Genomic DNA, 12,805 nt, shown 5'->3' on the forward strand with positions numbered 1-12,805 from the left:
ATTAATTTCGAATGGTAAACAGTCAGTTTCACCAGAACTCCTTTACTAGGTGTCCTCTATCACTTTTTAAATGGGACATACAGTATCATGCTAAATCCATCTTTTTAGCCCTTAAATGCATTTTGTTGTATATTTGGAGTGTTTAGAAGTACAGAAAAGTTGAAATTATTCTCTTCAGGTGCTTCGTTGATATCTTTATATTCTGTTTTGGCCTTATTTTTCAACCTGTTCCGATTTTTCTGTTATCTATGACGTTTTGTGAACTATTACGTCACAGTATTTGCAGCGGAACTGCCAAATAAGGACATTGACTTCCAGCCCAACACTTCGAGCAATCCGCCATTTTTATTTCTCTCTGCAATTTTGTAGTCCAAGCTAAAAGATGCAGAAGTTACGAGAGGGTAAGTTAAAATGTTCGGTTGTTGGATGTAGTAACCCACACGCTTCATTACACCGTCTAATGTAGATGAACTGCTGCGCTTGTGACAGGGCACATGTTTAACTGAAAGAACGAGCAGAGAGAGAGACCCGGTCGCGCGCACGCACTCTCTCTCTCTTCGGAGCCAGGCGAAAATGTAAACAAGACACCGTCTCCAAACTAGACGCTGTCTTTCTCTCTCTCCCTCGCACATATTAATCAAAATAAATCGACACGGTGGTAAAAGGTCGGAAGACCAAAGTTTCATGTGTAAATACAGTAACACACCATTGCGATACATCCATATGAAGACGTTGTTCTGCAGGTTCGTCGTCTTCATTTTCATCTCGCTCCGGCTCCGACTCTGGCTCGAACATGTAAGGCTGGCTGGACAAGTCTTCCGTTGTTGACATTTTGTTAATAACGTGTGAATAAAAGGTTTCTGTGCCGCTGGATAATCGTATCTCTGCTATCAAACTACAAAAATGGCCGAACGGGGTGGAGTTGAACCGAGTGTCACCGCTGCATCCTGGAGAGGGGGCGGGGTATGAAGTGTCTCAATTGTATTTAAAGAGACCGCACCAAAACGAGTTGCTCTCAGACGCACATCAGAAAAGGGGTAGAAAAGGGGCCCGTGGAGCTATAATAATGAGGAATTCAGACCCAAGCATTGCAGTTCCGCTTTATATAGACTACAAATGTATGATTTATATGTAAAAAGGAACGATTTAAAAGCATGATATGTCTCCTTTAATGGACACCCTGCAGCCAATCAGAATCGAGTATTCACCCAGACCATGGTATAATATTGTATAAAGCACTATATAAATAAAGGTGACTGACTGACTGATAAACTGTTTCTACATTAAGATTCTACGTTATTTACATGCTAAACCAGTATGTCAGCTGTGACTTACAGCTAAAAAACTGTTTTGTAACTCATAAACACAGCCACCGTGTTAAGACTGTCTTAAGAATTGGCAAAGGCTAATCCGTCTTACTTTTCAGATTCAGATTACACCACGTTACATTTCTGTTATGTCTACAGTTTTATGTAACTGTCTGACTAAGAAAATGCAGCAATTGGCCCCTGACACGACGATTGGAGCTTCTCTGAGGGGTCGTTGAAGGTCAAGTCATCTTAAATTGAACTCCTCCTGTAGGTCATCTGAGGTCCGGCATTAGCCTAACCCTGAGCTTCAGTTTGTCAGATGTCATTTTAAAACATAAATGCTCAATACCAAGTGTTCTGAAAGAGCCTTAGACTGTGTAGATTTGAAAAGGACGACGTTGTGGAATAAATATGAACAGCAGTGTTTAAAAATTATGTAAATATTTAAATGAACCTTCAGCCGCATGATATGCTATGAATTAATTATACTATATGGCAAAGATAATACATTTTTCATCAAATGAATAATTTTAATACTACAGCCAGGGGTTGCTATACAGATGTAAAGTGATCGGTTAAAACATGGGATGTACCAATAATATGGTTTGCCTTGACCAATGAATAACTGAAATAATTAACGCAAACAATAAATGAAGCAACAAATATTCAAAATAGACATGTGAATTATGCCCTTTTCATACAGAAATCGATCAATTCAGTAAAATGTATTCAGGCAATGACTTATTTTAAAGTAATTATTAAAAAAAAGAAAGGGTAGTGACACACACACACACACACACACACACACTGTGTAAAGTCTATTTCAAATAGGCCAAAACGCTGTTCTTTTGAACTTTCTATTCATCAAAGAATCCTGAAAAAATGGCTTCCACAAAAAATATCAAGCAGCACAACTGTTTTCAACATTTATGATAATAATAATAAATGTTTTTTTTTTTTTTTTTTTGAGCATCAAATCATATTTGAATGATTTCTGAAGACTGGAGGAATGATGCAAAAAAATCAGCTTTACCATCACAGGAATAAATTACATATTAAATATATATTCACATAGAAACATCTAGGCTATTTCAAAATGTAATAATATTTCACAATATTACTGTATTTACTGTATTCTGGAGGCGTTACATGAGTGATAGGCTACGAGTTAATAAACCCTGTGGGTTTATTTATCGGCCAATAGCCTAGGCCTACTAAAAATCTCAAAATGACATTGGTTCATGACCAGTTCTCAGTCTTCTTATTCTCTTGTTAAGAAAATGTAGAAAAAACCCCAAAACAAAATACGTAACAGATCTATCAGGGCTGGCGTAAACAATCCAAAGCTTGCTTTGGCTGTACAAACAGTTTCTGGGTAAGTGTTTGTAAGAGTGGCTGATGAGCTGCGTTGAGAGTAGGCTATTAGCACACAAGACTTTTAGGGAATTGCTGCAGCTTCACCTGCCACGTGCATCCATATCCCTCTGAACACGGGACACTTTAGGAGATGTGGGGCGGGCTGGGAAAGAGCCCAAAGGAGGGTTAAAGAGGAGGAGAGGTGACAGCAGCAGCGAGGTTGAACGATAGGATTCAAACACATCGGACCATAGAAGAGAGCGGCCTGGACAAATAGACTGACGGAAAGACAGCGGTGTCCTAAAACTTGTGGAAGGAAACCCACTACTATTACAAACAGTCTAGTCCTCCAGCAGTCCGAAGTGAGCTCGTGTCAGATGATGGCACCTCAGGTCGTCAGCTCACCCTTCCTGAAACCGTTCTTCCTGAAGACGCCGCTCAGCGTTGGCAGCTCGCGACGCCAGAGACGACACACATTACCCGCTAGCGAGTTCCGAAATCTCACCCCACAGGACGCCATTAGTGTATTTGAGATCGAGAGAGAAGGTAAGATGTTTCTCAGACACGGAGGGGGGTGTGTGTGGATATATTGGGGTGCTGCAAATATATTTACTAAAATAGAGTGCCAGAATAATTTAAATTGCTGTTAAAGAAGGTTGTGCGGTCTCAATAATGTTGTAATTTTAGTTTAAATTTAGTTTTTCAGCAAGTGACAAACACTGAAGGCATTACTCTTAAAACTCTGATGGTTGGGTTTAGTTTACTTTACTGGTTAAAATTTGTGAGCATATAGTAATATAGTGAAAATATTTTACCAACCCAATACTTTTGAACGATGGTGTATGTAATAAATACATTATTTTTGAATTTGGAAACAAATTAAATAAAATTTAGTTTGGCTAGTCTGGAAAAAATTAACATTTATTTACAGAACTCTTAATTTTTAAATTGGTGCCCAATAAAATTCTGTAATACACACCAACACACACTTCTTTGTTGGAGAGTTAAATCAAACCAGTCCTAAAGTCCTTAAGCACTTCCCAAGTTTTACATATAGAAAATTAGAAGGCTGCAGTCAACAAGCCGACTTGATTGCTATAAACCTGCTAATCTGCCGATAAGATGTTGTTTGCATTGGGATGAGGGTTGACTCATCCCTGTATCTCTCCCATCTCTCCCTCTACAGCGTTCGTCTCAGTTTCCGGTGAATGTCCACTCACCCTTGATGAGGTGCTTAGTTTCCTGGGTCAGTGTCCTGAGCTCTCTTTGGGATGGTTTGAAGAGGGTCAGCTGGTGGCCTTCATCATAGGATCTGGCTGGGACAAAGAGAAACTAGGACAGGTGAGAAGTGATTCTCTACTCTGAAAAACAAAAATATATATATATATAGTGTAGGATTTACTTTGAAACCATTTTCACTCCAAAAAACTGCTAGTAAATTTCACAATTGATTACAATTGCAAGTAGCACACTGAATTAAAGGTGAAATTTTGAAGTAGAAAGACTGAAACAGCATCTTCTTGTAAACCGTACTTAAATAATCTTCGAAAAGTTTTTTTTTTACAGTGTAGTTGTTGAAAAAACACAGATGTGGTTCTTTAAAGAAACTTTGTATCAGTTCAGTTGGAATACGTTTAGATTCTAACCCTCTTTTGACCATCTTATCCAGGAGGCCATGAACACACACGTCCCGGACTCTACCGCGGTACACATCCACGTGTTGTCAGTGCACCGCCATTGTCGGCAGCAGGGCAAAGGCTCCATCTTGCTTTGGCGCTACCTGCAGTACCTGCACTGTCTCCCCAGCCTGCGCAGGGCCCTGCTGGTCTGTGAGGAGTTCCTGGTGCCCTTCTACCAGAAAGCTGGCTTCAAGGAGAAGGGTCAGTCGGCCATCAGTGTGGGGGCTTTGACCTTCACAGAGATGGAGTATCAGCTCGGAGGCCTGGCTTATGCACGACGAAACAGCGGATGTTAAGTTTCTTTAGCTTACAGCACATCCAATCCTGATAAAGGACATCATGTGTAGATTCTGGACGGCTCTCACCTAGTTAAGGACTCAAAGCCCTAATACCACCTGAGCAAAGAACCAGAGACTTGCCTATGCACTCATTTAAAGAGATTGCACACAGATGTTGGTTGTTTACTGCATTTTTTTTTCTTGTGAACCGCCCAAGATACACTGCACAGCACACTTTACTGGTCAAAAAACAGCAGTTGTTTTTAACAATTAATTAGTCACCACATTCATCATTTTGCTTGATCAATAAAAAAAAGTTTCTTTCATCTTTAATTACATTTTACATAAATAATAGTCTACTTTTACAAAACCATTCAACCATTGAAAAAGTGAATTCAGAATCTTTCTTCTGGAAAATATAACTTTTAATTGAAAATCTGACATAATTTTATTTTTATATAATGTTCCATCCCTTGGATTGCAAGTGGACAGTGAAATGTTGAATACTGTTTTAGAATAAAATCTTCCTAATATATTACTGCATATGTGACAATGTGTTTTGAAATGCAATCTATGTATACAGTGTATGAACTGATGTAAACTTTAATTAGAACATCCATAAACATTCTCTGTGGCATCTTAATCAATAACAAATAAAACATCTAATAACAAAGCTATATTTTGTAATGTGTATTTTATGCACAGTGGTGAGAAAGCTTTTCTTTAGGTTTATGGATACATTAAGTTATCCTTGGTACCATCCTAATCATTTCATAACTTTGTTCCTAACCCGTCAGAGTGGTTTGGAATGGACATCTGTTTCCGCCTCAGAGGGAAAAAAACTAAACAAGAAAAGTAGTTTTGAAACAAACAAACAAAAAACTAGTCACTGAGATTTAAAGACGCAATTGTGAGATATGAAGTTATGCAGTTATGATAAATAAAGGCAAGTCACTATATATAAACTCACATTGTGAAATATAAAGTCACAATTGTGAGATATTAAAGGAGAACTCGGCAACTCTAGCGAACTCTAGTCACTTCTTCGCTGATTTTCCCTTTTGTTGTCGCATGTTTTCCCCACGAGCTCCCCCTACAGCTGTGGGGCGTATATTTCACAACACGGTCGTAAAAAACTCACTTGCGGCGACCTCCTCCCCCTCTCTACCGCTGCTCATGTGCGTTTGTTATGATCGGAGCAAGCCAACTGTGTCGTGTGGAGCTATGTCTACCGAGGTGGGTAATCTGGTAATACATCATACATGCGTGTGTGTTTATGTTGAATAGGCTTTATGCCCAGCTCCACTACTTCCTGAACTTCAGCCAGCTCCTTTGTTTCCTGTCTGCCATTATTGGACAAACTGATTAATCCAGGTGTGCCTGACCTCAGTAACAATAATCAGACACACCTGGATTAATCAGTTTGTCCAATAATGGCAGACAGGAAACAAAGGAGCTGGCTGAAGTTCAGGAAGTAGTGGAGATGGGCATAAAGCCTATTGCCGTAAAGCAATTTGTGTATCGCGCTCGTTCTCGTTCTCGCGTCTCACGAGACTGCCAATTTCTATCTTTCCGGGACGGTAGTCCTCAAGTTGCAAGGTTGGTTTTCCGCCTGGGAACGCTGGGGGGAGCGGGGAAAGTCACCAATATCACCAGAACAGGATGTTTAACCATCCAAATGATTTCTAGACAGTTTTATTAAGTTAAAAAAGTTACCAGTTCTCCTTTAAGTCACTGACAAATTATACATTTTGTAATTAAGAAATAACTATTGAGAAATAAAGTCACATCGCCATATACTGAGTTGTACTGCGATATGTAATGTCACGATTATGAGAAATAGACAGTCGCATTGCAATATATGAAGTCTTAATAACGAGAAACAAGGTCACAATTGTGAGATATTAAGTCACACTGTGTTGCAATTATGAGAAATGTTTCCATTGAAAGTTGTGAATTTAACTTGTATGCAACATCACACAAAAAAAAATTCATATTGAGATGCTGTGCAATGCGATTGGTCCGCTGGTTAGTGCAGTTATCCAATCACATCCTCTGTCGAGGGATTTATTCTGGAAATGTTTCCATCTTGACGTTTCCATCCAGCATTTTGAATGCAATATCTCAAAATGAGCATTAAAATAGGTGGATGGAAACACAGCTATTGTGATAAACAGTCGCATTGCGATATGTGATGTCGAGAAACAGTCACATTGAGATCTTTTACATTTTTATTTTTTCTTTACTCTGAGGTGGAAATGAGCTTCCATATTTTAGAGCTTGTTCATGGTCGAGCAGACAAGAAAAAACAGACAAACTTCAGAGGTGCAGGTTGTTTTTAGCTGTATTCTGTGACAAGTGTGTAAATTGGGTAGCTAAAACACTACCCTTTCATAATCAACTATAACTCCATTAGAAGTAACACACAAATAAAAGAATATAATTTGAGTGCTAAACGTGTAACGAAAATATGGCAGTAGTAGGTACATTTATCAAGGCACCGAAGGTACAGTTTTTTTCGTCCCTGGATTCTGAGGTCGACTAAACAAAGACAAACCTACCCCTGACATGCTAAAACATAAAAAAGTACAACAATCAAAATTGGAGAAGACGTGTTCTCCGTTTGGTGTACCAGTGCTTTTATTATGACACTGCCTTCTGAGACTGTAGTGTAAAGATGGTTTTCGGGTGAGGGTGACCCTGTTTTCGTATGATTATCAGACACCCTTCTCAATAGACTACATAAATCTTTAGGGTACGTTAAAAAGTGTTCTTCATTCTCAGAGTCCTAAAATCATAGTCAAAGTGGAGTTCCACATTGCACTTGAGTAAAAAAAAAGCAAAACGAGCATACTGTCCATGTTCACAGAAAGGGCTTCATTTGGAAGAGACGAAGTGCAATTTGGGGCTGGCGGATGCAGATTAACGACCAATCAAATCCCTCCGTCCCCGAAGCCCCGCCTCTCCCTCAATGGAGGTGCGCGTTGAGGTCGTACTTCTCACAGAACTTGTCGGTGAAAGGAATGCAGGTGAGCAGCTCGCACCACTCACACTTGATGGGATACACGTAGAAGAGCACCACGAGTCCGGCGAACAGGCCCACGAACACCACCATGAAGATGATGATCTGGCAGCGCTTGCGGTACATGTCCAGGCGGCCGAAGCTGATGTAGGGCAGGAAGGCGAAGGAGAGGAAGAAGCCCGAGATGAATCCGCAGATGTGGGCGAAGTTATCGATCCAGGGCAGCAGGCCGAAGGCAAACAGAAAGAGCACCACGCACAGTAGCTTAGTGAAGGCCCGCCACGGCTGAGCCAGAATCTGCCAGCTCTGAATCAGCTCCACAAACAGACAGGCCAGGATGCCAAACTGAGAGCCAGCTGGTCCCACCTAGAGAAGCAGCAAAAGAGGGGTCGGGATTAGCTCAGTGAATTCACAATTCATGTTGTTTCAAAGCAGCTTTACTGAAAATGCAGTGTCTACATTACAATTTAGAATGATCTGTTATTAGAGGTGTTCAAAACGGACATTTACAACATGGTATAATAAATTATCTGTGGGGTATTTTGATCTGAAACTTCACAGGCACATTCTGGGGACACCTGAGACTTATAATACATATTGAAAAAAAGGGGCATATAATAGGTCCCCTTTAAATCAAAACAAGGGAATGAATTAGTACAACATGGCCACAAATAACTAAAATGAGGGAAATAATGAGTAAATCGCGCCATGATTTACTAAAATGAATGAAATTAATACATTCGTAATTCGTGGGAACGAATTCTTAATTTGGGGCCACAATGACATATTGCATGTCGTGCGGGGCTCCTGATAAAAACAATAAAACATTTTAATATTTGATTTGTTTACTTGCACATCATGTGACTAAAAGAACTATAAAAATGAGAATGTGCTGTTAAATCATTGAAATATTCAATTAAAATCTCAGGGGTTACTTCAACAAAAAAAGTTTGGGAATCCTTGTCTTAGATGGAGCTCCCAAACAGTTTTAAGAACATATTTTAACATCCATAGTAATTTTGTAGTAATGCCGGAAGTTATTTTAATATATGGGTCAATGATAAATAAGAGCGTTCATGATAAGGAACAGGAAAAATCATTTAAAAATCTAGTTTAAAACATGTACAAAGTTCTTCGAAATACACTCTTTATTCATATGGTTTTAAAAAATTACCATTTTTGGAAAAAAAAAATCTATTTAACTGTATACATTTTTTGTCTTTATACATTTTAATTCTGAAATTTTAAAACATGCCTATCATAGAAAAGGTGTATTAAAGTCATTGTATGTATACATTGCATTTTAAAGTATTTTAAATAAATTACTAGAGCCAGGCAAAAAATTAGTGTCACTTCACTGATCCAAATAATAAATAACATTAATTTGAAAACAGGATATTTCTAAAGAAAAATGATATTAAACGGATGAAAACTAAGACAGCTAGAGCCACAACATACATCGGATGTCCGTCAACTGGAGCGTTTCCAGTTTCCAGCGCACCCTGTCGGTGTAAAAGAGGCAAGAGGGGCTCACCTCAGCCCTGTAGGGGAGGAAGATGGCACTAGCCAGGTTTCCTGTGATGCCACTCAGGATATAGATGATAGATATTCGTACCCATCCGGCCAACTTCTCTAGATCTCGAAGGATTGTCATCTGAAAACATACCGACACCAGGCAATGCAGAATCCTGTTTTTAACAGATGGGGACAAAGAGAACGTTTCAAGCATGTTGTTTAAAAGCTGCCATGACATCTTTATGGATTTAAATGCATATTCATCATTCCCAATACACCACAATGTTCTGAAATGGCTCCAGTGGTCATAAACATTCCCTTCATTTAAGTTATGATCCATCTGACTCTAAATTATATCCAAGCAATCCACTGCCTATGTCATAATTACACTTCTGTCAGCTGTCTCATAAAATGTGCCAAAGGCATGTCACAACAAGAGTCCCCGCACATGTTATTATGAAAGATGCTTCGTTGCGATCACTGGCCACATATATGAACAAATATGCACCAGACAATCCGACTTCAGCAGGTTCAAGGACGTCTGAGAGTGTGATGTTCAAGGTGTTTGACAGAGGCACGTGCAGGAGCGTTAATCTGAGCCTTCTTAAGAAAGGCAAAGAGCCAAAGTGCAGCTCAGTGAAGCACTCTCTTTGATTACTACTACAGATCACGCCACGCTCAATAGCGCCAGCTCTTCCAAGTGTCAGCTGTTTCTTAAAGCAGATAATCTGATCATGTGTCAGCTTTTGAAGCATTTGAAATATACTGCAGTGCAGCATGGGACACGGGGCGTATGGGTAAACAGTCCCACCACGTGTAGGAATTTTATTATAGCTTGTGGGTTGAAGATTTAAGAAGAGGTCTCAGCAGTGTTTCGTTTGAGTATGAACTCAGTAGGAAAATAAACAGACACTCAAGAGACAATTGTTGAAATACAGTAAGAGTGAGAGTAGAGCTGAAAAACGAATATGGACAGCATAGCTCTAGCAATTTAGTCTGGGAGGATTTTGATGAGAAATTATTGAGTCAATACTGAAATATCTGAATTGCCAATGCAGACACTGGTATTCTGCCAGTCCGAGCACATTTTCAGACATATCTAATATTTGGAAACTCTTGTGTTTTAACCTGTAATAATTTGCTTTTTAATTTCGCTCTTGGAGTGAAAACACGTTTTGTTTGCAGATTTTTGTCTGTTATAGGCATTTCGTGTTGTTCTTGGCCTGAACAGACCTTTCATTTACATTGTTTCACTTATTTATTTTTTTTTGCTGTTGGTGTGACCTGTCCGTGACCACTCTCTCTGTGATAATGCTATTTCGTTTCACTTTTGATTTCGTCTGCAATGTTTCACTTTTTTGGTTGTTTTGCTCTATGGGCTAAAATACTTTTTCTAGTCTAGTTTTTTCCCCGTTTCATCCTAAATGTGAATACATTATGTGGATTTGTACATTTTTGTTTCACTGTTGGTATGAATAGACATTTAAACTGCAATGCTTTGCTTTTTTGTTTCATTCGTTTAACTTTAGGTGCAAATAGGCCTGTCACGTGCTTTTCGCATTGTTCTGGGTCTGAAGGGACCTTTCATTTGCATAGCTTCACTTTTTTGTTTAGCTGTTGGTCTGACCAGTCTGTTACCACATTGTCTGTGACATTATGCTTTTTCGTTTCAATTTCATCGGCAATGCTGCATTTTGTTGTTTTACTCTACTATGGGCTAAAAGACTTTTTCGTCTGCAATGTCTAGGTTTGTTTCACTTCATCCTAGGTGTGAATAAATAATGTAAATTTGTAAATTTTTGTTTCACTGTTGGTATGAATAGACATATAAACTGAATATCTTTGCTTTTTTGTTTCGTCTTCTTTTTGTTGTTGCAATATTTGCCTTTTCGTTTAACTTTAGGTGCAAATAGGCCTGTCATATGCTTTTCGCATCGTTCTGGGTCTGAACGGGCCTTTCATTTGCATAACTTCACTTTTTTGTTTAGCTGTTGGTCTGACCAGTCTGTTACCACATTTGCCTGTGACATTTTGCTTTTCCGTTTCAATTTCGTCTGCAATATTTCACTTTGTTGTTTTGCTCATGGGGTGAACAGTCCATTCGTCTGCAACTAGTTTAGGTTTCCCGAGTTTCTGTTGAGTGTGAACAGGGCTTAAGGATGCCCATACTCTATAGTCACTCACCCAGCATGCAGGAACAGTGAGAGCCAGAGACGGTAGAACTGATCTGGGACCTCCGGGTTCAAGAAAGGAAGAAGGCCACACACATCATCCATACAGTGAACCTGGCAGGGACAGATTAGTGCGTTTCTTTAGATTATAAAACATCTAAAAGAGAAACACCCCCAAACACTGCCAATAACAAATTCAATTGCATTTTCAAGCTTAAGATTAGACATTAGACTGTATTTAACACACTTTTAGCACAAAGTCTTAAGTTAAAACCCTGGAAGCTGGCACAAGCTTCAGACCCGGGCAATCACTGTGTGCCCTTTCAGGGATTTTGCCAATACAGAGGAGATTAGCATGGCAACCTTCATTGTGATTACAGAGCACTTAGCAGAGGGTAGATTTATCTTCCGTTCTTATTCACGCCACCTCATTAGTCTAGTGGGTGAGTACTGACAACTTTTAGGGCTGAGAGCTTTACACTCATTTTGCGACCTGAACTATAGGGTTACACTACCATTGAAAAGTTTGGGGTCAGTAAGGTTTTTAAAAAAAGTCTACTTTTACTCAGAAAGGATGCATTAAACTGATCAAAAGTGACAGTTAAGGCATTTGTAATGTTACAAAAGGTGTGTTTTTCAAATAAATGCTGTTTATTTTATTAACATTTTACACAAAGCAATTAACAGTCGTGCTTCACTGTCACTTGTAGCACATCTTTGACTTATTTCTGTGCTTCTCTGGTTTAGTGTGCTTACTTGTGAGCAGAGGGTTGCCTCCTCGTGGAAGAATCCTTTCATGAAGTCACAGTACTCCCTTGATGTGATTTCACACCTGCAAAACAACACATAAGATATTTAAAAAGCACACAAAACTGTATATTCATGCCCACTAAACAAGTGCATGTGAAATCAATTGTAACTAGCGAGTAATAGCAGATTTCCTCACCTCCCTTTAGTGCCGATGCAACAGGGCCGGCCGGTGATAGTACAGTCGATATGAGGCAGATTGGTGTGGTTCCCAGAATTATATTTGGTGCAGATCTGCAATACATATCCATATCAGGACAAAGTATCTAATCGACCTTTACAACAAAGTACTGTGGAGCTACCACAGGTAATACTATAGTTCTTTTATATATTGATCCATTCTTGATGCAATACTTACTGGCCATTTGGTGATGTCATCAGGCCACTCATGAGGAGATACAGAGGCCGGCTCTATACACGTCCTGCCAAAAACACAGTAAGATCTTGTGTTTGAAATGTCTCTGTGAAAATTGTAAATTGAAGTATTGAGTGAAGTCGTATTCCCTCACCTGGGGTCCTGATGACACACAGAGCCATACTGGCGGTTTTTCAACTCCAGCTGAGGGGTGCTGGGATGCTGAGGCCATTTTACCCATACAGCCAAAGTGCTCTGAAACATAAAGAAAGAGATGTCAATGACCTGACAGCTTCTCATTCATAGCCTTGA

General features: G+C 39.4%; 2 protein-coding genes across 5 annotated transcripts in view; one reads left to right on the forward strand and one right to left on the reverse strand.

The window, feature by feature from the left end:
* The first annotated feature begins 2,554 nt into the window (after positions 1-2,554).
* aanat2 (arylalkylamine N-acetyltransferase 2) lies at positions 2,555-4,921 on the forward strand. Its single transcript, XM_079887478.1, has 3 exons — positions 2,555-3,212; positions 3,853-4,007; positions 4,336-4,921. The coding sequence occupies exons 1-3, from the start codon at positions 3,044-3,046 to the stop codon at positions 4,639-4,641; spliced, it is 630 nt and encodes a 209-aa protein (XP_079743604.1). The 5' UTR covers positions 2,555-3,043; the 3' UTR covers positions 4,642-4,921.
* Positions 4,922-6,867: 1,946 nt separating this feature from the next.
* rhbdf1a (rhomboid 5 homolog 1a) overlaps positions 6,868-12,805 on the reverse strand; it is a 68,560-nt gene continuing 62,622 nt past the window's right edge. For 3 of the 4 annotated variants that reach the window (XM_079887095.1, XM_079887096.1, XM_079887094.1), the window contains exons 13-19: positions 12,648-12,748; positions 12,497-12,560; positions 12,278-12,372; positions 12,088-12,163; positions 11,345-11,445; positions 9,180-9,333; positions 6,945-8,011 (exon numbers count right to left, since the gene is read on the reverse strand). In XM_079887095.1, coding sequence (XP_079743221.1) covers positions 7,592-8,011; positions 9,180-9,333; positions 11,345-11,445; positions 12,088-12,163; positions 12,278-12,372; positions 12,497-12,560; positions 12,648-12,748 — 1,011 coding nt within the window. In that variant the 3' untranslated portion in view covers positions 6,945-7,591. Of the gene's footprint in view, positions 8,012-9,179; positions 9,334-11,344; positions 11,446-12,087; positions 12,164-12,277; positions 12,373-12,496; positions 12,561-12,647; positions 12,749-12,805 lie in introns of all 4 variants that reach the window. The other variant, XM_079887097.1, reaches the window with a different exon arrangement.

This window comes from Squalius cephalus (assembly GCF_949319135.1).
Source record: "Squalius cephalus genome assembly, chromosome: 1".
Lineage (NCBI taxonomy): Eukaryota > Metazoa > Chordata > Actinopteri > Cypriniformes > Leuciscidae > Squalius > Squalius cephalus.

Excerpts from the sequence above, each read along its gene's own strand:
- aanat2 (XM_079887478.1), top strand. The coding sequence starts at position 3,044 with ATGATGGCACCTCAGGTCGTCAGCTCACCCTTCCTGAAACCGTTCTTC. Across the intron at positions 3,213-3,852 it reads ATTTGAGATCGAGAGAGAAG|CGTTCGTCTCAGTTTCCGGT; the intron begins GTAAGATGTTTC and ends CTCCCTCTACAG. Across the intron at positions 4,008-4,335 it reads ACAAAGAGAAACTAGGACAG|GAGGCCATGAACACACACGT; the intron begins GTGAGAAGTGAT and ends CATCTTATCCAG.